This window comes from Phragmites australis, chromosome 5, assembly GCF_958298935.1.
Source record: "Phragmites australis chromosome 5, lpPhrAust1.1, whole genome shotgun sequence".
NCBI classification, from domain to species: domain Eukaryota; kingdom Viridiplantae; phylum Streptophyta; class Magnoliopsida; order Poales; family Poaceae; genus Phragmites; species Phragmites australis.
Window position 1 is genome coordinate 46,880,529 of NC_084925.1, and position 24,566 is coordinate 46,905,094.

A 24,566-nucleotide genomic window follows, 5' to 3' on the forward strand; every position below is an offset into this window, starting at 1 on the left:
ACCTTGAACAACACAATGGCACCCACAACACTCGACGCAACCAACAAATAGTCGCACCTAACCTAACTCAACTCACACACCAAAACCAACAATTGAGCAACAAGCTGATGAAGTCTTGCTTCCATGCCAATGACAACTTGGTTGGCGGAGCCTTGCTCCCACACCAAATCAAACCCCCAGAAAGACAGCGGACGTGTCGCTTAGAATGAGTATGCATCAGGCAACAACTGATATTAGGAACGACACATGAAACGTCAATATTGTCTAGGCCATTTTCGTGCTTGAAGCGTCAATATGTCTTTGATCAGGATCTGGCGTTGGTCAGTTTGGCAGCATTGTCGCTCTAGTCTCGACCCTATTTGGGGTACTGTTAATGTCAGCGTCCACGACGTCCTTATGTGTCATTCCCTCCTTAGACGTAGTGTTGTGGTGTTCACTACTTATTTCGGAAGGTTCTTCAGGTGAAAACCCTTTTCCGATGCTTCAGATCAAGCAACGACAACGTCTTTAGTGTCGTGCACCCCTTGGAAGTGCCGTCTGGGAGTAACTTTCTCCTCATTTTCAATTGGTTGCCGGCTTTCATCTATTCTGCGGCGTTGTGAATCATTTCAGATCTAATTTAGCTAGGTAGTCGGTCAGGTATCTCGATATTTTCTGCGGTTTTCTAGACCTAGTCTAGCTATATAGTTTGCCCGCTATATTTATGATTTTTGTCCGATTTTTTCTTAATTAACTGAGGAAGTCAAAACCTATCGGGCACTTCTTCTCGTTAATACATTAGGCAGGTGTAGTGCCGGTTCGGTTAAAAAACAATATTCTTTCTAAAAAAATTACAATGACAAGAATGTGTACTAGTCCAATGTCCTTGTCTTGAGATGGACTGAAACATGCATCATGGGTTGGGAGGAAAGCAACTGTAGCTGAATCAATGGAATCAAAATTTGGGTCCACGAACTATAAACACCAGCTAGCTGCGTTAGCATACGTAGACAAGACGGCACAGCACAGCATAGCATACCTCCAAACTTCACATGAAAGTTAAGCTCGGCGACATGGACGCATGCATCACCAACGTACGTCCATCCATCGGTGCATCTCGTCAGTATCTATCAGCTACCAACACCACCTTAGCTAGAGCTAGGTAAGCTAGCTGTGTATGATCTTGTCTTGGAGCCATATCGATCCATCCAGGAGCTATATATCCTAGCTAGCTATACCTACATACACTTCCGTGTCGATCGCAAAATTCACCGGGCATTTCTTTCACCCTGCATTCATGTTTCACTTTCTACGGTAGTTGAAGCCTAGCTCGATCCAGCCTATAAGTATCAGAAGATCTCAGCAGCATACTATCAGTACCGAGCAGTGAAGCGACTCTGAGCACCTTGGTAGCTACTGATCGATCATGCCGACCAAGAACATGAACGGCAAGCTCCCCGATGAAGCCGAGCTGCTGACGTCCCTCCTCGCCGCCGCACGTCCGTTCCTCCGCGGCGAGCTCGCCAAGGTGGACCCGGAGCTTCCCTCCCTGGTGTCCGTGCTCTGCTCGGCCGGCGCCGGCGAGTGCTACCACAAGCACGGCACATTCCTGGCCCACCTCGTGGACGTGTACCGCATCCTCCGGCTGTGGGGCGCTCCCGACGCCGTGGCGCGGTGCGGCCTCTTCCACTCCTCCTACTCTAACTCCTACGTCAACCTGGCCATCTTCCACCCCGACACGGGCCGCGACCACGTCCGCGCCATCGTCGGCGCTCCCGCCGAGCGCCTCGTCCACCTCTTCTGCGTCGTCCCGCGCCACGCGCTCATCCACGACGACCTCCACCTCCACTACACCGACGCCGAACTCAGGGACCACCTCGCCGCCTCGCAGGCGTCCCTCGACGCAGCCAAGCGGCCGGCGAAGGCCATGGCCGCGTCGGTGGACGCGGAGCCGTGGCGCCGGAAGCTGCGGTCGCTGGTCCCGCCGGAGGGCGTGGTGGTGAAGCACATCCGGACGGGGGAGCCGGTGGCGCTGTCGCGGAGGGTGGTTGCCGTGTTCATCCTGATGACCGTGGCGGACTTCAGCGACCAGTACACGGACTACCAGGACAAGCTGTTCGAGAACGAGGACGGTCGTCTCGAGTTCCGCGGCGACAACTGGGGCGCGCTGTGGCCTGGTACCGGCAAGCCCGGGCTGTGGGTGAGCGCCATGTCCAGGCTGGCCGCGCTCTACAACCTCATCGCCAGGGACGAACAGCTCGACAAGCTGCTGCTCGAATCAGCTGGCAGCAACAAGGAAGGGGAAGGGGAGGGCGACGACATGGTGGTAGGCGAGCTGGTGATCCCACCGGTGTTTGAGGGGTGCACCCAGGTGCTGGACCCCGAGGAGCAGAAGGCGGCGAGGGACCTGTACTGGGAGGCCATATGCAGCGGCAGCACACAAGGTGGGGTGGAGGCGCTGCTGCGGGAGAGCATAGGGAAGAACCCGTTCGTGGGGGAGCCGCAGCTGGTGCTGGCACAGGTGCTGCTCAACACGGGGAGGTACGAGGAGGCGGCGGCGGCGGCGGAGCGCGGGGTGCGGCTGCTGCTGGAGTGGGGGAGCAGCTGGGACAAGCGCATGTCGTGGGAGGGGTGGGTGTCGTGGGGCAGGGTGATGAGGGACAAGGCCAAGCAGAGGCAGTGGCCGCGCACAGCATGGGGCGTCATCAACCTCGGCCTCGTCCAAGGCGTCCACAACTGCAACTCAACTGAAGCTCACCACCCATCGACTGTCTGAAGCTTACCTAGTTGGCCGTCCCCGGCGATCTATACTATGTAGATACGGTGTGTGTGTGGTGATCGATGATGCTACTCCTCTATCCTCTATCTAGTCTAGTAATTAAGGAACAAATAAATAAATAATGGTACTTAATGTACAGTGTTGTTAATCAAGGGATATGATGGATCGTTGTGTTTTGTTTTGGTTGCAGCTGGATGGATTAAATCTGAATCGATCCATCCTACTTCTTACCTCGTATATGTATAGTATAGTCTCTGGTTGATATTGGTCAGATATGTAGATTTAACAATTAAGCAGCTGAAAATACCTGGCTCAGAGTCAGCTGAAAACACAAGAGAGCACAAGAAGAAGAAGAAGAAGAAGGGCCCAGCCCGCCTCGTCGCTAGTTACATGGGATGGGCCTCTTTCCGTTCACGATCCAATTGTCCCTCCTTGGTCGTTCCTGTGTGACTGTGCGGCATTATTGATTTCGGCCATGCTTATGTTCTCCGCAGATTTCGGTTCCATCGTTGCCATGCACAGATTTGATTTTTACTGTTTCGTCGTTGCAAGAGTCTTTCTTGGTTTATTAGCAGACCAGATCCATCATAAACAAGGCAAGGCAGGCACAATGTGTAGTACTCGAACAACATCAGTATGAAACCGAAAGGCACGAGACAGGGAATGCATCATTCCACAAAGCTTTCTCTCTCTTTCCATCGCTACTAATCCAGATAAAAGCTTATCTCAGTCAGATTACTTTACATCACAACACAAACAGTTCCCCACACCCACATGGTTTGTTGGTCCAAATTTGTGGCTGTGGCTGACTAAACAAGGGAAGAAAAGGCCCACTTTAGTGAAAAAGACCAATCAAGCGCAGAGGCACGATTCTTTCCCATGAAAAGTTGGTTTGCCACCACAAGAGAGTTGTTATTCTAATTCCAGCACATGCACACCAGAAGAGAAGAGAAGAGAAGGGAAGGGAAAATCCAATCCGTTCCACCATATGTCCCTAAAAGAGCCGGGCTACTACCAAAACTTGCAACCATGGTGTATCATCAATTCATCATCGTCATAGTACGAGCAAAGACAGACGTAGCAAGCAACAAACAGACAGATGCCATATTCATCTGATAAGACATACTGTAAGAGGAAGAAAGATGAATGGATTCATTCTAACCTTGTTTCCCTCCTTATTCTTTGTCCATTAATTTCATCACCGAGACGGATAATTAACACATCAAACAATCCGTAGATACATACATGACTACATGAGCTGAGCTACCAACAATCAATAACTAGTACTTATTATTCTCCCCAAGCAGTAATCCAATCCAGACAAGACAAGACGAGAGAAACGAAACCCTGAACTAGTGCTAAACATGACAGCCAGCAGATGAACAACTTACAGCCAGCCTGCCTTCACTTTTTGTTTGAAGCCATTTGTGCAACCGAGAGGAATCTTCTACGCCGAATTCGGAAGGACGGAGCAAGCTTTCTTTTTTCTTCCTTTTGCGATGAATTGAGCACACCAGTGGCTATGATTCAAGTGAGGGGTAATTCTTGCTGTTGCTGGTGTTCTTGCTGAGCTTAGACCCAATTCCAATTCGGGAAGCCTAGAAACCAAAACAAGCAAGGAAGGCGACCTTCGACCAGAGTTGAGTGACACTTGCACACACACACACGCAGAACTGCAGAAGCGAAGCATATCCAAGGAAGAAACCCTAGACCTAAAACCCTACCGCCGGAGTTGATGGTGGCCGGCCCTCAGCGGGCGCTCTCCTCCTCGGCCCTTCCAGCGGTGGCGGCCGCTCCGGCTCCAGCAGGCCCGCCGGAGAAGGAAGCGAGCAAGTTGAGGTTGCCCTGCGCCATGGGGAGGTAGTTGCCGACCCTGGCCGCGGACGCCTCCCCGGCCACCATCATCTCCGGCGCCGCCGCGAAGCTCCAGAGCTGGCCGAAGTCGGCCCGCGCCGGCAGCGCCCAGAAGCCCGGCGCCGCGGTGACCTCGGCGGCGTTGGGATCGTGTTCGGCGCCGCGGACGCGCTTGCCGAGGATGAAGGGCGCGGCGTGGGGGAGGACGTGGGCTGTGGGGGAAGCAGCGAACGGCTGGGCGATGTTGGAGGAGGAGCGGAGGGAGGAAGGGGAGGAGGTGGAGAAGGAGGCAGGGTTGGTGCCCGTGCCGGTGGCGGCGATGATGGAGGGTTCAGCCTGGCGGAGGAGCCACTCGATGGTCTGGCCGTCGGACTTGTGGCCGAGCTCGCGGGTGAGCTGGAAGACACGGGCGGCGCAGATGACGGGCATGCGGATGCGTCGGCCTCGGCCGTCGACCTTGCTGTGGCGGTCCTTGGAGGGGGACTTGCGGACGGCATTCCCGTTGGCGTTGGCGTTGGAGGCGGGGAGTAGCTGCTTGTCGGGCGCGGCGGCGGCGCCTCCGTCGGGGCGGGTCGTCATGACAAGATGTGTGTGGGTCGGTCAGTGGGACAGACTTGAAATCTGCTGTTAAAACTGCTGGTGGGACTGGAATTGGGGACGGAGTGGCGGTGGTGGTGACTGCTGCTGCTGCTGCTGCTGCTGCTGGAGGAAGAGGAAGAGGAGGTGGGGAGGAAGAGGGCTAATGATTGAGGAGGAGGAGGAGGCAGAGGGGAGGGGGTAGGTTGGAGCTTTGTTTCGTCAATGACCGATGGTCCCGACACAAGGTAGGACCATAACGTCAGTGAGCAGGCTCCCATCCCTCCCCTGGCTGAATCAGGGGAGGGGAATCAGGAAGGGATATGGCGGGAGCTCCTCCAGTTGCTTTCTTCTCTTCCTCCTCTCCTCTCCTCTCCTGTATTTCAATTTCATCAATCAATCAAAAGGGAAAGGAAATACTCCCAGTCCCAGGAGCAAGAGCGAATTTCTTTCTTTTCAATCCCATTCCTTTCCAGGATTTGGTGGCACTATCTTTGTGTCGTACCATAAAAGCCGGCAAAAATCCAAAATTAGACAATATATGTGACCGTATTTACCGAAATAGACAATATGTTAGCGTATTTACAATTTTAGCATCCGTATTTGGCACACCGTGTGTCGAATATGAGTCGAATATGTAACTGTAGCTCATGTTCGGTACACGGTGTGCCGAAAATAACACTGTAGCACAATTTTCGGCACACGGTGTGCCGAAATACGGTGCTGCAGTCCATTTTAGACACGCCACACTCCGAAATGAACAGTACCGTGCGTGAACAGTAAAGCAGTGCGTTTGAATTTCGTTTTTCCTCTTTTTCAAAACGGTGGTCTTCTGTTACTCCAAAAATGTTAAAACTTTTTTTACATATTCCATAATACATGTGCAACCCATTTTAATTAGATTCACCGAAAAATCCTTTGTATATTTAAAACTAAAATTATTCAAAAAAGACTACTTTTATAACTTGTAATAATTTTTAGTGTCTCAAATAAACTCCCAAAAATATAGAAAAATTCACTAATATTCTTATTATGTGATGAACTAATTTCTAAAATTATTTTCAGCTCTAGTTTATATGATGAAAAAATGAGTTATTTTGTAATGCTTCATTTACATAAAATGATAAAAATACATATAAATGAAGCATTACAAAAGAACTCACTTTTTCATCATATAAAATAGGGCTAAAAATAATTTTGTAAATTAGTCCATCACATAATAAGAATATTAGTGAATTTTTCTAAATTTTTGGGAATTTATTTGAGACACTAAAAATTATTACAAGTTATAAAAGTAGTCTTTTTTGAAGAATTTTAGTTTTAAATATACAAAGGATTTTTCAGTGAATCCAACTAAAATGGGTTGCACATGGATTATGGAATATGTAAAAAAAGTTTTAACATTTTTGGAGTAACAGAAAACCACCGTTTTGAAAAAGAGGAAAAGCGAAATTCAAACGCACTGCTGTACTGTTCACGCGCGGTACTGTTCATTTCGGAGTGTGGTAACGAAAATGGACGGTAGCACCGTATTTCGGCACACGGTGTGCCGAAATATGGTGCTACAGTCCATATTCGGCACACGGTGTGCCGAAATACGGTACTACAGTCCATATTCGGCACACCGTGTGCCGAAATACTGTGCTACAGTCATTTTCGGCACACGGTGTGCCAAAAATTGTGCTACAGTGTCATTTTCGGCACACCGTGTGCCGAATATGAGCTACAGTGCCATATTCGACACACGGTGTGCCGAATACGGATGCTAAAATTGTAAATATGCTAACATGTTATCTATTTCGATAAATACGGTCGCGTATATTATCTAATTTTGGATTTTGCCCCATAAAAGCCTCCGGTCAATCTTCGCTGTCGTCCTTGTTATTCTTCTCCATTCACTCTCTCCCTCTAATCCAGCAGAAACCCGAGACAATCTTTGGTTTGGCGGGAGCTGGCTGGCGCGCCAAAACAGTCTAGGGCTGTGTTCCAAACGGTTTAGGCCATGTTTGTTTCAGTTTCGGATTCTGGCTTTCAGCTTTTATAATCCGAAGCTGAAACAAACAGGCAGCTTTTGGTTATAGCTTTTTAAAATCTGCTGGTTGGATTGTGATAATCTGAGAAGCTGGTTTTTCTCAGCTTTTGATAGATTGTGAAAGTCTATTTTACTAAACTGTCCATTAAATTTTTTTAGAATCTACAGTCTAAAAGCTTTTCACAATACAGCTTTTCACAATACAGCTTTTCACAATCCAACTTTTATAAGCTGCTTTTCAGAATCTCTAGCTGAAACAAACAGGCCCTTAAGAGTTTGAGGTTGAAAAATGGGCCGAGACCAAAGTTTCTAGATAATAGAAAGAAAAAAAGTTTTCAGCTTTGGACCGTACAACGCACACATCCTGACCGGTGCCATAGTTTCAAAACAGGGGAGGCCTCGTGTATGTATGAATGAATAGCAGCCACATGATCTGGGTATTGAAAGTCTATCATTGAACGTCTGCTAAAAAAGATACGCAATTTGAAATATATCATTGAACTCGGTCAACAGTTTAAAGTCTACCATTAAACGTCTATAAAAAAACACGGTAGCAGTTACACTTTATTTATACACAGTGAAGAGTTACTTGTAAAAGACAGGAGGCAAAACCAGGCAAGCCAGCTGGCCCCAACCCAAGACATGACGAAGCAAGAAGCAAAGGGAAGGGTGGGTGAGGCGTCTCCATCCACCCGTACAGGTTGGATCGGATGGGTCCCCACGACCCACCCGCTCTGCCTCTGCTTCTACTGGAGTAATTTCTTCTTCTTCCTCACCGCGGCAGCTCCATCTCCTGCCATGCCTTTTCCCATGCTTTGCCGATCCCGACTAGCAGTAGCAGCGCAAGGAAGAGGAGCTCTTTCTTTTTTGTAGCCTGCCCTGTTGGCAGGGAGGTCCATGGTGCTTGCTCGGAAGAGTTGTTTGTCCATGGATGGCATCACATTCACACGGAGCATCTATCTGTTCCGACTACGACCACCCTAGTCTGCTGACTGACGTCGTCAGGTAGCGCAAGTCCACCTCCAGCTGATTGTGCTCAGTCAGTCAGTCAGGCCAATCTGTTCTGTTGTACTCCTAGCCTAGCCCCCCCCAAAGTCATTTGCAGTTGACATCCTATCCTCATGAAGCCTCTTGTGACCACATCTTTTACCTCCTCTTGGATCTGGATCAGTAAAAATCTAACTATTTGATACTTTTATTATGTGCCAATTTATTCTCTTACTGACACCACTCAGCTAATAAGAGTGGTAAATAGTTAAATACATGTATCAAAGGTTGGTTACTCCGAGTTGTGCTTTGATCACACCACACGAACCCAGTCTGCTAGGTTGGTCACACGCAACTCCTAATCTTATCCACTTTGTCTTTTAGTCTTCTTGTTCATCGTACCCGTGAAACAGGGGACCTGCTGCTTCTTGTATGCAACAATCAGAATGGACCATGCAGTCCGTCGGCCACCATTCCAAACAAAATATACAAGGTGATGCTTCACAAGATACGTCACACTTGTATATTGTACTCCTTCCGTTTCTTTCCTTTTGCATAGCGTACTATGGTTTCAAAAAATCTTCAAATGTATATTTTGATCATTAATTTTCTCTAACAATATGTTACTAATTACCACAACATCAATATCATACTAAGAGATTTGTGAAATATGAATCTATTTATATAGTTTTTATACACTAAACATGCACATAATTTAACTAAATGTTAGTAAAAAAATTACAAAGTTTGACCTTTTCAAATCATAATATGCCCAATAAAAACAAATAGAGAGAGAGAGAGAGTACAATTCTTCCCCATTCTGAAAATTAGTTTCTAGATTGTAGATTTTAAAAAGTTGAATTGTAAAAAATAGAGGATCCAAAAGCTAAGGGTTATTGGCAACCTGGATTTTGAGGTGAGTTAGATATTTGTTTTGGTTGTGTAATATCCGTAATACCCTATGTGAGGCTTATAGTGCTAATTGCAATGTTGGATCGTGGCGTGGGCGGGTGTAGGGGAAACGGCAGTGGAGAGGGGGCGGTAGCTGCAACCGACGTGCGGAGGGGTGTCGACGACGGAGAGGGGGCGACGGCTAGGAGGAGACAGAATAGAATATAAGGACAGGAAGGGAAACAAGAATAATTTAGAAGTAGTAATGGTATTGGTGAGGAAGAGGAACAAGGACAATTTAGAAATAGTAATAGTATTGGTGACTAATTATCTTAGACTTGTATGGACACTCCTATTTTTTCTACCATCACAATCTTTAAAAAGGTGGCGAGAGACAACTTTTGAATTATAGTAAAAAAAGAAGTTAGATTTTGCAAATCAGATTGTATAATTTACTCGTTTATTTTAGCTTCAGCTTTTATAAACCGTTTTTCAGAATCCGAAACTAAAACAAACTTGCACTAAACTTCACCTCAGTTTGTTTTGACCCTTATCTGAATTTCGATCTCGGCGTCCCAGGACGCATTTAGTTACACTTTTTATACCTTAGCTACCGGTGTATTTATAAATATATATTTAAACTAGATATAGCTTTGTTTAAAAAGTACTTACATAATATTGTATGTTCACGACGTTTATGATACTAGTGAAAGTTGTGCTTTCAACATTTGTGTCAATATAAAAAAAACATCACATTGTTTGTGACCGGAAGATTAGTTTTCCTTCTCATGTAGCATCATCTAAGAGGAGATATTAATCAATATAGATCAATTGGATCACGAAGTTAACATGGCGAACATCCAAAAGCACCCCACTAGTCAACTATATATACCTACTGGAGTATATTCTCTACCAGACAACAAGGATTTGCTAGATCATTAGTTGAGAAATGGCGACTCGGGTCAAGCATGAAATTGAATCAAGCCAACGAAGCTATACAGGAGGAGGAGGAGTATATTCATATAGGAGGCAGTGAAGCGGTAGTCGATCTAGCAGCTTCATGTCCATGCCTAAATGATAAATTCAAATTGATCGATGTCGGCAAGGTGTATTTTTTTTAATTATCCCCGCATCAAGGTATTGCGCACACATCGTCGTGGTGAATAGCTACAAATTGTACCAGCATATAATAAATATGTTCTACAAGATTGTTACGTATTTGCAATCCTCTGAAGAAGAAGAAAAAACTCTTGCGACCAGAAACACTCTCCTCTCCTCACTGTCACTGATAATCGGGTCTCTAATCCCCAGATGACCTTGGCCCGTTTAATAAGTCACTATCCGCGAACGAAACATCGTTGTGCTCGTGAAAGCTGCATCTGCTGTTGGTCTGCACGCAAGTGTGCACCATCAGTTCTTCTTCTTTCTGAGACGGTGTACATAATCAGATATGAATGATTATATTATCTGTCATTTTAGCAGCTGAGACTGCGGGAGAGAGATGGCCCAGCTCAGCTCGCATAAATCCATAATCAGTCTACCCTGAATCCAAATGTTGCGGAAAGAAACTTTACGATCCCATGAGGGGGAATGGAAAGACGCAGGCCCACCACCTACCCACGAAGGCCTGTTTGGATTAAAAAAAATCGAATTCCACCCCTGCACCCTAAAAAGATTTAGCACACTACCCAAATTACACTATCTGTATCTCTTTCCACTCTAAAAAGATATCTTTTTCATCTCTTTTCACTCCAACAAACTATCCATATTTCACCCTATATACTCTACTCTCCTATATTTTAATAATTTTTTAACTAACCATATATTTCTAACGGCTAGCAATATGCATTCGTCTAAAGTTATGTTTCATTGTCTACATCGGTGATCCAATGAAGTAACTAAAAATATGACATATATACTGCTCAAACTCATAGTGTAGAAGTTGTAAAATTTATTCAAGTATTGTGTGCCTCGTCTTTGAAAAAGTTGTATAGTACAGTTCCACTTTGCTTAAAACAAATAACAATAACTACTACTACACAGTACACAATTCAATCTAGATCCGGATATGCAATTCATCCTAGTTCTCATGATGCCCGATCTGAAGTGGGGGATTCAAATTGCAGTCGGTGTCTGTGAGTCTACTACCGGATGCTTACAATAAGATTCCTATCAATTAACTTGGCGCCCCCAATAAAATACTCCAGAGATGATAACTTAGCCTTTATAATAGATTAGAGCTTTTGTAACAGAAAATACTTTATAATCTGTCTAAAATATGATTGACCTCTTGTTGGAATAAAATGCAAATTTCCTACTATGTTTGCGTTCATCTCTTTCTAGTCTTTTTCTACTGGCTCTGTGTTTTGTTCCAAATTTTTCCTTTTAGATGTAATTTTCGTTTTGGTATTTGGGCTAAAATTTCAGCACATTATGAAATTATTTTATTTGTTGTTAATGGTATAAAATTCTCACACACACATATATAAGTGGGTATATAATTTCTTTACCTCTATTTCATCAATTAGCTCGTGTTGATTCAAAGTTACAAACTTTTGTACATAAAGATATATAGGACAATCTTAAATGATACTTATGAGTCATATATCATCCATGAAATTATGTTATCTCGGAACTTCTCTTCTTAAATAGTCCCTCTGGTGTTTTGTATCTGTCGATATTTTAAGGTGCGTTAGGTGATAAACAAGATAAGAAGATCAATTTCATTTTTTTTTTAATTAAAACACTTATTCACGCCTCAATCAGCAATCTCAATCCTACGGATTTGAAGAAAGCAAACAAGCAATATTGTACAGTCTATGCGGAGGTCGTGAATCGTGAAGTTGCAAAAATCATAAGTTGCATTAACTGGGTACCGGAGAAGAACAATTGCAAATAACCAGATTACAGTGCCACGCTGGTAGTCATGGAGGGATCAGGAAGCTCACGAAGGCCGACGTGGTCGCGCACAACACCGGCAGCGGCGACCGGGCCATCTCCGTTGCCTAGGGCTTGGGAGGGGGGAGCCTGAGCCAGAATCTGACCCGAGCAACGCGGCGGCGCACTGGTGGCGCGTTGCCAGCGGGTCCGCCGCCGCTCGGACTACAGTGTGAAGCTGCAAAAGTAACAAGTCTACGCCTTCACATCGGAGAGGTGCTACTCGCTTTAGCAGGCGGAAGACGTAATCGTGGGAATACGCCGTGATGCAAGGGAAACCGTGGCCGGCGCACGCAGTAATATTTGGTTGTTGTTACTGCTGCTTGACGAATTTACCCTTCCCCTCCACCCACCCCACGGAGTGGGGTTTTTTTTTACGCCGGGTTTTTTTTACGCGCGCGCGTTAATTTGCTCACCCCGCTCTTCCTGACAAGCCCACTTTTTATTTTTAAATTTTTTTCTAAAAACTTTTCAAAATAATATTTTGAGTAAATATTTTCTTAAAAAAATTTCTCGTTAATTTTTTCGAAAAGTTTATTCAGAAAGCTTATCTTGATAATTTTTAAAAAACTTTTAAAAAAATTACAGAGGAAATTTTTTTCTTAAAAAAGAAAAATTGTGAGTTACTCCATTATACAGCGCGCGCCCTGAAATAAGAGCCTCACCCCAGCCCACCCCACCAGGCTAGGTACCGTTCAAAATTCGGACAGGGACCCGCCTGTCAGTCTCGCTTGCTCACGAGAGGCGGTCCCGTTTCCGCGCCCAAACCGCCGGCCCCGCCCGCCTGTTTTTTTTCCCGTGTCCTCAGTACCCAGCAGCAAGCCACCGCCCCTTGTTTTGCGTGGTCCATTCCTCAACGTGACATGTGTCACTGATATGTGGGGTCAACATCCAGGTTGGGACATGTTGTCAGTGGGAAGGCACGTTTCCTAGTCCGTAAACGAGGTTATGCCTCGAGGAGAGCACAGAAAGGAGGATGTCCTCGTATCTTTGCAAAAAAAACCTCTGACTGACTGCCCCCACCGAAAAAATAAATGTCATACTAGGACATACGTACTGTATTATTTGCGATATCATCCATCGTTTTTTTTGCCAACATCCTTCCGCAAATTACCGTCAAAACGAAATCCCATACAAAGAGCCTAAGCATACCTTTTGTTCGTTCATCCGTTCCTCTGATTACCACAAATACGACTATATGTGCAGTTTATTATTTTTTACTTTTTAGTAATGTTGTCTATCAATAAATGACCGTGACGTGTCAATCTATGCTGTCACGAGTAACTATTGTTATATCATATATGTAGATATTGGGCAACTATTGTTATATCATATATGTAGATATTGTATCATACATGCAGGGTACCCGTGCTATTATCTTTCATTTGTCGATGACCTGTATTATTAGGTTTTACTGTTACATAGGCTAGTTTACTAAATGTATGTAATGATTACATTATGCATTGATAAAAAGACAGTATACGTCAAGTTCTAAACCAAAGTCTTCCACTAAAACCACGTCTCTTATATGACATCCTAATACACCGACTTTTTCTGTTAGACTTCCTTCTCGCAACATGCATAATCTTAAACACGCAATCTTGTTATTGGGTTTAAAATCATATTTCCCGCCAAAACCGCCGCCTCTCTCACATGACCATCTTGATTCTGATACAACATTACCATCAATCCAACGTGCATTTTATCTTCTTCTTTTGAACTGAGTCGAGCAATGTCATGTTGCAGACAGTGCTGTCCTGGATGATGATCGAAGATTCGAAGCCTAACCTAATGCAATTTTCTTATTTTCTCTCAAGAACTAATACAGGTCCTTGTTGTAAAAACTCAAAAGGCACGTCAATTTCCAAAAAGCTCCTCAGATTTTCGGAGTTGAAGCAAATCCATGGCCTCACCGACCACCGGACGGCCAGTCGCTGCCAGCGGAGCCCACGACGGCCTTAAAAGGTCTCGCTAGTACTAGACTAGAGTACCTCTCTTCTCTCCCCCCCCGCCCCCCCCGCACTGCGCGGCGCGGCGCCTCCTTACGCGGCACCGACCATCTTCCTTCCGTCTAGCTCCACACCGACCAATCCATGGCTGAGGAGGCGGAGGGGATCGAGGTTGAAGAGGGCGATGGTGGTGCGGTTCCCTCGGCCGGAGAGGGCGAGGAGCCGAGGCGGAAGACGGGGAGCCCCAAAGCTACGCCAAAGCCGAAAGGGGGCCGCGTGAAGGGGAAGCGGCGGACCGGCGACCGGTCCTTCGCGTCGTCGGCGATGAGGCCTGGAGACGAAGGGCGCGGGGTGGCGGCGGGGAACCGGGTGCTCAGGGAGAAGAGGCCGGCGCCCGAAGCCTTCTGCGAGCGCGACACCGACGATGAGGTGGGGGAAGTTCTCTTTCCGTTGATGGCAACTACTTGTTTTGGCCGGGATTGCATCGCTTTCGCGTCTCCTAACACGAGCGCATACGCATTGTGGTGGTCTCTTGGGTGAATGCACCTGCGGAGGGGTCTTGGCTTTTGCTTTCAGCAGTGCTTTCGTTCATTTCCGTTTGGGATTATACTACAATTTATGCCAGTAAGCCGGTTTCCCTTTGCGAATCTCTTCCTCCTACTCGAGTGATCGCGCGGTGAACTTCGGGTGCTCTGCCATTTCCCTTCTCTGTTCATCTTTGGGCATCAGCGAGTTGTGTGATCTCCTCCTTGCCTGACTTGGGTTTTTGTTTCGGAGTCCATTACTTAAACAGCAACAGAATCACATCAAGTTTTTTGTATCAAAAAGTAAAGACGAGATGACTACCAAAGATTCATTGCTACACATATGCTCCCATGCGTCAGCAATAGACTTAACATGCAACAGACCAAAAGATAAACATTCTATCATTCAAAACGATTCGCTGTTTTTTGACGAATTATTCGCCAATGCCAATCAGGAAAGATGTGGTTTTTCGCGAGGTGGCCAGTCAGTTAATGTAGATGTATTTTTCTAAATATTTTTGCAGTGGTGTCCGCTCTATAAAGGAATAAAAAACTTAAATTTTGACACGCTTTCCTCTTCCATCGACATTTCTGAGATTCTTTTACCAGAAGGATCGCTATTACCTAGGATATACATTGATTTTATCGCTATCCGTGTCCCATTCTCTGAAAAAATGTCCCCTTGCCGTTTTGTTGGTTCGGTTCTTTTTGAGGTTGTGCTTCAGTTGACTAATTGCTATTTTGCCAGGAGGATGAGGAGGAAATTGCGAATAATCAAGTCAACCCCTGGAAGGCCAAGAGAAGTGATTCTGGGAAGAAGAGGGGAAGACCCAGAAAAACAAAAGTAGAGCAAGTGGATACCAGGGCCCAGCTCTCCAACGGTATAAGCCTCGGTGAAATGAATGGGGTAAATTACTTAACAGCCTCTGCAACAGTTGTTTTAGGAATGGTTTTGTAGCCATGTATAGAAGAAAAAAATCGTATTTTTTTTATGCAACCTTCCCCTTATCCATTGACGTTTCAGGGAGTCTTTGATCAGAATGCTTCTTTTACTTCAGATGTACGGTGATTCTATTGCTATTTATGCCCCACTCTCGAAAAATGCTCCTTGACATTTTGTTGGTTTGATTCTTGTCGAGGTTACGCTTCAGTTGACTAATTGCTATTTTGCCAATAGAATGATGAGGAAACTGTAAACAATCAAGTCAACCCCGAGAATGCCAAGAGAAGTGATTCTGGGAAGAAGAGGGGAAGACCCAGAAAATCAAAAGTAGAGCAAGTGGGTACTAAGGCCCAGTTCTCCAACGGTAAAAGCCATGGCGAAATGAATGGGGTAAATTACTTAACAGCCTCTGCAACAGTTGATTTAGGAATGGTTTTGTAGCCATGTATAGAAGAAGAAAATCGTATTTTTTTTATGCAACTTTCCCCTTCTCCATTGACGTTTCAGGGAGTCTTTGATCAGAATGCTTCTTTTACTTCAGATTTGTGTTGATTCTATCGCTATTTATGTCCCACTCTCGAAAAATGCTCCTTGACATTTTGTTGGTTTGATTCTTGTCGTGGTTACTCTTCAGTTGACTAATTGCTATTTTGCTAGGATGATGATGAGGAAACTGCGAATAATCAAGTCAACCCCGAGAAGGCCAAGAGAAGTGATTCTGGGAAGAAGAGGGGAAGACCCAGAAAAACAAAGGTAGAGCAAGTGGATAGTAAGGCCCAATTCTCCAACGGTAAAAGCCACGGCGAAATGAATGTGGTAAATTACTTAACAGCCTCTGCAACAGTTGATTTAGAATGGTTTTATAGCCATGTATAGAAGAAGAAAATTGTATTTTTTTTATGCAACTTTCCCCTTCTCCATTTACGTTTCAGGGAGTCTTGATCAGAATGCTTCTTTTATTTCAGATATATGTTGGTTCTATCGCTATTTATGTCCCACTCTCGAAAAATGCTCCTTGACATTTTGTTGGTTTGATTCTTGTCGAGGTTACGCTTCAGTTGACTAATTGCTATTTTGCCAGGATGGTGATGAGGAAACTGCGAATAATCAAGTCAACCCCAAGAAAGCCAAGAGAAGTGATTCTGGGAAGAAGAGGGGAAGACCCAGAAAAACAAAGGTAGAACAAGTGGATAGTAAGGCCCAGTTCTCCAACGGTAAAAGCCATGGCGAAATGAATGTGGTAAATTACTAAACAGCCTCTGCAACAGTTGATTTAAGAATGGTTTTGTAGACATGTATAGAGGATGAAAATCGTATTTTTGATGCAACTTTCCCCTTCTCCATTGACGTTTCAGGGAGTCTTTGACCAGAATGCTTCTTTTACTTGAGATATATGTTGATTCTATCACTATTTATGTCCCACTCTCGAAAAATGTCTCCTTGACATTTTGTTGGTTTGATTCTTGTCGAAGTTGCGCTTCAGTTGACTAATTGCTATTTTGCCAATAGAATGATAAGGAAACTGCAGACATTCAAGTCAACCCTGAGAAGGCTAAGAGAAGTGATTCTGGGAAGAAGAGGGGAAGACCTAGAAAAACAAAAGTAGAGCAAGTGGATAGTAAGACCCAGTTCTCCAATGGTAAAAACCACGGCGAAATGAATGAGGTAAATTACTTAACAACCTCTGCAACAGTTGATTTAGGAATGGTTTTGTAGCCATGTATAGAAGAAGAAAATCATATTTTTTTTTATGCAACTTTCCCCTTCTCCATTTACGTTTCAGGGAGTCTTTGATCAGAATGCTTCTTTTACTTCAGATATATGTTGATTCTATCGCTATTTATGTCCCACTCTCGAAAAATGTCTCCTAGACATTTTGTTGGTTTGATTCTTGTCGAGGTTGCGCTTCAGTTGACTAATTGCTATTTTGCCAATAGAATGATGAGGAAACTGTAAACAATCAAGTTGAGCGCAAGAGGGCCAAGATAATTGATTCTGTGAAGAAGAGGGGAAGACCCAGAAAAACAAAAGTAGAGCAAGTGTATAGTGAGGCCCAGTTCTCCAATGGTAAAAGACACTGCGAAATGAATAGGGTAAATTAATTAACATCTTCTGCAACAGTTAATTTTCATTAGTATGATGTAATGCCTTGCTTCTTGCTATTATGTTGTTTCAGTTTATAAACTTTGTACTTTCCTGTACCTTCTAGTTTGTTACCCAGACAACAGGGTTTGGCATCAATCAAAACTATCAAGTGGAACTTTAGTTTCTGAATTTGTCTTATAAAATCTCCCTGCACATCATGTAAATTAAGCATCAGTGCAAATTAATGATGTACATCAATGAACCATCAAATATTGGAATGTGCATTGTGGATCTTCTCCACTTATCATTGTGCCTATAGACCTTTATGAAGTACACTTATATTATGTAGTTTTTTTGGAAGATGTTTACCTTATAATCTAGTCCTTGAGGATGCCAGTGCTTGTAATAAGCTATAAGCACTTTGTCTTAGATATTGAAAGCAGAATGTTGCCAGGCTTAGCATTTTCTTTCCTTGTCAGAATGACGCTGAGACAGTAAGGGGCAAGGAGTCAAGTAATGATGGGGTTTTACATACTGCCAACAAGCAGAGGAGAAGAGATGCAGAAAAGGAGTTTATCACAAAAGGGTTGAAGAAATTGGATGAAGAACAAAAGAAGGCCTCATCCTCCAAGGATAAAATTATTGTTGAAAATAATCGGGTAAGCTACTAATTTCTATAAGTTGTTTATGGAATGCTTCTCCACAACTATTTTGACGAATGTATCTCTTGTTTTGATTATCTAGAAAGTGAAGAGGATGACTGGGGAAGATGCCCTAATGTGCCACCAATGCCAGAGGAATGACAAAGGGAGGGTAGTCAAGTGTCAGTCATGCACGAAGCGCTTCTGTGTGCGATGCATAGAACTATGGTGTGTCGAGTTGTCTTAATCTTGTTTCCTATTAATTGGATTGCTCATAATCTAATGTTTTTTTGGTGATATGACATATACAACTTATATACACCTGCTTTGATCGACTGCTATTTTCCACATGCATCTACTAAGTTTTTGTGCTTTGCTGAACTGCTTTTGTCTAACATTCTACATTAAATTGAAGCATTTTCTTTCTAATGCTTTCATTTCATTGGCTATTAACATATGATATGGCCATGTTATTTGATCTTGTGTGTTGCACAACACTCAAGTGACAAACTGTTCTTGGTAAATAGGTATCCTAATTTGCCAGAGGATGAATTTGCTGCGAAATGCCCATATTGTCGTAAGAACTGTAATTGTAAGGCATGCCTACGGATGAGGGGAGTCAAAGAGGTTCACACTTAGCATCATGTTGCCTCTTTTACAGTATATGCATTTCATCAACTGATATTGTATGTGTTCAAATTCTTATCTTCTAGTGTTCATCATTAATGAATTATCCCATTCCTTGCGACCAGCCTCCAAAAAAGGAGATTTCTCAAGAGAATCAAATGCGTTATGCTTGTCATATTGTAAGCTTGCTGCTTCCTTGGATGAGAGAATTGCGACGGGAGCAGATGGAGGAGAAGGAATTAGAGGCTAAAATACAAGGTATATTACTATGGTTTTCTGGGACACAGGTTGTTAATTCATAATTGTGGTTGCCCTAAATGCTAATCTGGTTTTGTGAACAGGTGTTTCGACAAATGAAATAGTTGTGGAACAAGCTGAGTGTGACCTAGACGAGCGTGTCTATTGGTCGATCTCTTTCCCTGTTTACTCTATGCCATAAATCTATGACTGCATGCATCTAATCTGTTCCTGTCCTCTATTGCAGCAATAATTGCAGAACTTCTATAGTTGATTTTCACAGAAGCTGCAAGCATTGTTTCTATGACCTTTGCCTTAACTGCTGCAAGGAGCTTCGCAATGGTGAGATCCCTGGTGGAGAAGAGGTGGAGACTGTGCAGGATGAAGATAGAGGCAGGAATTATGCTTTTGGCAAGATTTCTCAGTCAAAGGATTATAATAGAAGGGTCTCTTCGAGGAGGCACAAGGACTCCTCAAATGATGAGCATTACAATGACATGGCTGCTGCTGAAAACCCCAATAACCCTCTGCTGCTCTGGAAAGCAAATAGTGATGGCAGCGTACCTTGTCCACCAAAGGAAATAGGAGGCTGCGGCGGTTCACTTCTGGAACTCAAGTGCTTGTTTCCGGAGAAGATGCTTGCTGAGCTAGAAGATAGAGCTGACAAAATTCTTGGGAGTGAAAAATTTGCTAAAGCAATAGTCAGAAGAAGTGACCGGTGCCCTTGCTTTGATCATTCGGGCAAGATTATAACTGAGAGCAAGTCATTACGGGAGGCTGCAAATAGGAAGGACTCAACTGATAACTTTCTATACTGTCCGGTTGCTACTGGTATTCAGGATGATGACCTAGTGCATTTTCAGATGCATTGGGCAAAGGGTGAGCCAGTTGTTGTTTCTGATGTTCTTCAGTTAACTTCTGGTCTGAGTTGGGAGCCAATGGTAATGTGGCGGGCATTGCGGGAAAGAACCAAAGGCAAGGCGGAAGATGAGCAGTTTGCTGTGAGGGCAGTAGATTGCCTTGATTGGTGTGAGGTGAGGAGCTTTATTCCGGAACGTGTCTAATTGGCTGAAATATTTTTTGGGGGATAATAACCATGGTTGATGGCCTTGTTTCCAATCTAATGCTCGTTATATACTTATATGTACCTGGTTTGGATATAAGTTTTGACAGAAATAGTTAAGGCAATGCTGATTAGTGATTATTCTAGTTAAAGTTGTGTACACGTTTGCTTCCAGAAGAAAAGATCACATATTATACCAGTGCTGTCGAACTTCATTGCTTCATCAGTGAATTGAAGTTCTCACATTATATAGGGATGCTTATGAGTCTGCATGAATTTAGGTATGTTCCTTTTTTGCAGCTTTATATGTAGGCTCTTACTGTGCTTATATGCTGCAGGTGGAAATTAACATACACATGTTCTTTTCGGGATATACAACAGGCAGAGCTCATTCCAGGACTTATTGGCCTGAGATGCTTAAGCTAAAAGACTGGCCTCCATCTAGTTCGTTTGACAAGCGATTGCCTCGCCATGGTGCTGAATTTATCAGCGCATTGCCATTTCCTGAGTATACGGATCCACGATATGGCCCACTAAATCTTGCAGTCAAGCTTCCTGCTGGTGTCTTGAAACCAGATCTTGGACCAAAAACTTACATTGCTTATGGTTTTTACAAAGAGTTAGGCAGGGGTGACTCTGTGACCAAGCTTCACTGCGACATGTCTGATGCGGTATGCTGTGTTTTAAGCTTTTAATAGTGAATATATTTTCTTGTTTTGTCCTGCATTTGGGTTTACTCTGTATCTTCCATCCCTAGTGTTAAATAAAATTGACTTCATCAAGGCCCCTGGCTAACCTACTCACTTTCTATATCTTGCTCTCCTAGTAGATGTTTCCCTGTTCCTGTGTACCTAGCTCATTTGTTGACCTTTTAATAGTTCCTATTTTCTTATCTATCAGTTGCTTGGGTCATATTAGTTGGCATGCTTGTGATTAATTGTGACGTGGGTGTGATTTAACCAGGTAAATATCTTAACACACACAGCTGACGTGAGTCGCCAGGCTTACCAGCTTTGTCAATTTGAAAAAATCCAAAAGGACATGAGAGCGCAAGATCTTCAGGAACTATATGGGGGTTTAGAATCCAGCATTGAGCTCAGGCTATCGGCATCTCCTATTGAATCCAGGGATAAAGCTGTTGATCAAGCACCAAAGACCACATGTAGTATGGAAAACAATCATGCCAATAAAGGCAATTTTAATGGTTTGTGGAGCAAATTTACTTTTGCTAATAATTTGAATAATTCTGTTTCATCTTAAGCTTTATGACATTCTTGCTTGCCTCCTGCAGGTTTGGACATCAATGCTTTACCACCTGATGATGTTGAAGGTGATGCAAAGGAACTAGGGCAGTGCCCAGATCACAGTAATGTCAACACATCTGATGAGATGCATAGTGGAGCTCATTGCATTTCATACAGTCAAGATAGCATTGACAAGAGAGAGCATGTAAAGAAAGATAGAGGTTGTCCTCGCGAGGCAGTTGGCATCAAACCCCAAGAAGAAAAACCTGAAAATTTTGACTGCAATTGCATTGATGCAAATGAAAAACAAAGTTCCGAAGATATTCAAGATGCACCTGTTGTGGAGACTTCAGAACAACAGAACACTGGTGGTGCTTTGTGGGATATTTTCCGCAGAGAGGATTCTGAGAAATTACAAGATTATCTTCGGAAGCATGCATCAGAATTCAGGCATATTCATTGTAATCCAGTGAAACAGGTCCTTCTCATGTTGCAGTCCATAAAAAAAAACTATTTTCCTTTTTACTTTTTTATGCTGACCAATAATCATGTTTAACGGGCAGGTTATGCACCCAATTCACGATCAGACTTTCTACTTAACCGCAGAGCATAAGAGAAAGCTCAAGGAAGAATATGGTTAGAAAATGTTTTTGTGATGCCTTGAGATCTCTCCAACACAGTGTATCTGAAGATGGCACGCCCTTTCTCTTATCTTTTGGCTTCCCTGCTTTAGGTGTTGAACCCTGGACGTTTGAGCAGAAGCTTGGTGAAGCTGTTTTCATTCCTGCTGGATGTCCTCATCAAGTGAGGAATTTGAAGGTGTGACAGAATTTTTTATCACTGTGATAGCCCAGCTCAATTGTTTTCCCCCCTTTTTAAGTGTAGTATCAAATATTCTGGTTATGAATGATGAAGCCATTTTCATTTTCAGTCCTGCATCAAGGTTGCGCTGGACTTTGTTTCCCCTGAAAATGTTGGCGAGTGCGTTAAGCTGACTGGAGAGTTTAGACGACTTCCATCTTTCCACAGGGCTAAAGAAGATAAACTAGAGGTTTGCATGGTGTATTTTCGCAGCGATCTGGTTTGCGCTTACATTATATGATATTTGATATGATGACTAACCTGGACGGAAATATGTTGTCTTCAGATTAAGAAGATGGCTCTTCATGCTCTGAACGAAGTTGTAAACTTGTTGGATCCTTGTTCCTCTGAATGGTAAGGGACAGTAGCCAGTGTTAATGTTTTGCTGTAGAAGGTTTGAAGCTGTTACGGAATCTGAGCCATTTTGGCACTGATGATTGACCGGTCAGGTTGGAGAGTGGGTCTGGCCTGCCCAACAATAAAGATGAAGTTGGAGATGAGAAGAAACCTAAAAGGAATGGTGGTTGCGGAAGAGGTGACCTGTGGAGCGAAGATGACAAGTCCAATGATGAAGCTGCTGATTAGAAGCAGCAGCAGCCTAAGAAGCGTGGTCGCCCAAGCGGAGGCAGGCGGAAGGTTCGCTGGAAGGATGTATTGATCTGGGTTGAAATATAATTATTTTGGAAGATTGGCAAGGCATTAGTCACCCCAGACCCCATTTAGGGCGTCTGATTTTTTGTTCATATGTGGTGATTAAAAACGCCGAGAATCATTAGTTAGTTGCTGCTCCTCGATCGGGAGAAGGATGTAGCGGGCAATAGTGATAGGCGACAAGCAGAGCATATATACTGCTGATATTTTGGCAATTAGCTCGAATAGCTTCCCTGTGGTTCATGCTGGGCGATCCATGGATTGAGCAAGCTTCCTGACAGGATTCAGGAGGCAGCAGCTATAACAGTCTCAGCTTACAGCTGTTTATGCAATTAATGTTTTGGATGGTTCCATTAGTTCTTTGTCAGAAAGAAGCATCTTGGATCCATTGAACAGAAACGAGTCTCTTGTCTAATTTTCTGGATTTTTTAATATTATTATTTTATACATAAATTTCAAAAATAATATGCAAACGAAAATTAAAAAATAGTATTTATTCGTGTTCTGGTCTTGTGAGAAAGAGGTTTTCACGTCTTGAGGGCTAATTTTTTTTTGAGTTTCGGTGGTGTGAAAAACATATTTTCACGAACTCCAAGGTTGAAAATAAAGTTTTTATGTTGTGATCGCAAAAACAAAAAAAAAAATTGCATCCTGAGCACACGAAAACATTCTTTTCGAGTCCTGACCATGCGAAAATGTGATTTGCATGGTAGAAAAATATTTTTAGTGAAAATATTTTGCTTTTGCATTCTGCGAATTAACTTATTTGTTGTACGAAAAATTGGAAAATGTATTTAAGTTTTATTGTATGCATGCAAAAATTAATCAGTGAAAATTTTATTTCTATTGCTAGAAAAAATATTTAGAGTGAAAATATTATGTTGCTTTTTTATTTTGCGATTCAACTTATTTCTCATACGGAATGGAAAGATGGAAAAAAAAAAATCATAAAATCACTAATCATACAGAGATGACGAAAACATTACATGGGACGTAGCGGTTTTTGTCGTATAGCGAATGGACCCTAATCATATAGAGATAATGAAAATAAATATTAGCATGTATGATACGTCTAAATACTAATCTAATAGTGTACCAACGTAAACCTAACATATCTTAAGTAATAAAAATAACCTAAGTTACAATAGGTGCTCTACTGAGTGCAGGATATTTACCCTTTCTCTAGACATCAGAGCCTGTCGCTTTGGCTTGACGGGCCCTCGCCGGTTTTATTTCCCTCTCTGCCTGGTGTGCTTCAGCTTCGGTGCAATCCTGCGCTACTGTCCTTATGCGCTCCTCCTCTTGCCACTTGAGGTGTAGTTTCTCTTGTTGTTCCTCATACTCCCGACTTTCGTAAGCTTACCTCCTCCAATGCATGTTCATTTTGACCCAATGCTTTTGGCGCTCATTTTGCTCCATATCCAGCCATTACATTATGTCACAGATAAATAGAAAAGATTGGACAAATGAAAGAAGAGGAAAGATTAGTAATAAAGTGCAAAAAATCGTATAGAAAGTGAGACCAGAGTGATCTGTGTCGCTATACCGGTGGATATTCATACGGTCCATGTCGAAGCGAGTCGTACTATTAGTTGGCACACATGAAGAATCATCTACCATATGTGTAGGAGATGTCTTAGGACTCGCGAAGCCTATAAAGATGGCCACAGAAGCACATCGGCGGTTCGACCATTGGGAGGAAGGAA

General features: G+C 43.5%; 3 protein-coding genes across 3 annotated transcripts; 2 read left to right on the forward strand and 1 right to left on the reverse strand.

The window, feature by feature from the left end:
* The first annotated feature begins 1,072 nt into the window (after window positions 1-1,072).
* Window positions 1,073-2,934, forward strand: LOC133920159 (uncharacterized). The gene has a single exon (XM_062364845.1). It carries the CDS (start codon window positions 1,406-1,408, stop codon window positions 2,753-2,755), a length of 1,350 nt encoding a protein of 449 aa, XP_062220829.1. The 5' UTR covers window positions 1,073-1,405; the 3' UTR covers window positions 2,756-2,934.
* A 956-nt stretch (window positions 2,935-3,890) lies between these two features.
* LOC133920160 (transcription factor TCP7-like) lies at window positions 3,891-5,611 on the reverse strand. The gene has a single exon (XM_062364846.1). The coding sequence runs from the start codon at window positions 5,189-5,191 to the stop codon at window positions 4,508-4,510; it is 684 nt and encodes a 227-aa protein (XP_062220830.1). The 5' UTR covers window positions 5,192-5,611; the 3' UTR covers window positions 3,891-4,507.
* Window positions 5,612-14,047: 8,436 nt separating this feature from the next.
* Window positions 14,048-23,216, forward strand: LOC133920161 (lysine-specific demethylase JMJ29-like). Its single transcript, XM_062364847.1, has 21 exons — window positions 14,048-14,413; window positions 15,257-15,415; window positions 15,686-15,841; window positions 16,109-16,267; window positions 16,533-16,691; window positions 16,961-17,116; window positions 17,389-17,544; window positions 18,016-18,195; window positions 18,281-18,405; window positions 18,705-18,804; window positions 18,930-19,062; window positions 19,146-19,209; window positions 19,289-20,075; window positions 20,443-20,775; window positions 21,068-21,308; window positions 21,396-21,826; window positions 21,912-21,984; window positions 22,082-22,167; window positions 22,280-22,399; window positions 22,496-22,563; window positions 22,659-23,216. The coding sequence occupies exons 1-21, from the start codon at window positions 14,129-14,131 to the stop codon at window positions 22,792-22,794; spliced, it is 4,107 nt and encodes a 1,368-aa protein (XP_062220831.1). The 5' UTR covers window positions 14,048-14,128; the 3' UTR covers window positions 22,795-23,216.
* Window positions 23,217-24,566: the final 1,350 nt, after the last annotated feature.

What these genes read in the sequence shown, in the direction of transcription:
- LOC133920159 (XM_062364845.1), top strand. Translation starts at nt 1,406, where the DNA reads ATGCCGACCAAGAACATGAACGGCAAGCTCCCCGATGAAGCCGAGCTG.
- LOC133920160 (XM_062364846.1), bottom strand. Translation starts at nt 5,191, where the DNA reads ATGACGACCCGCCCCGACGGAGGCGCCGCCGCCGCGCCCGACAAGCAG.
- LOC133920161 (XM_062364847.1), top strand. Translation starts at nt 14,129, where the DNA reads ATGGCTGAGGAGGCGGAGGGGATCGAGGTTGAAGAGGGCGATGGTGGT. An exon ending in TTATTGTTGAAAATAATCGG is followed by an intron (nt 18,196 to 18,280) that starts GTAAGCTACTAA and finishes TTGATTATCTAG; the next exon opens with AAAGTGAAGAGGATGACTGG. An exon ending in ATCAAGTGAGGAATTTGAAG is followed by an intron (nt 22,168 to 22,279) that starts GTGTGACAGAAT and finishes TTTCATTTTCAG; the next exon opens with TCCTGCATCAAGGTTGCGCT.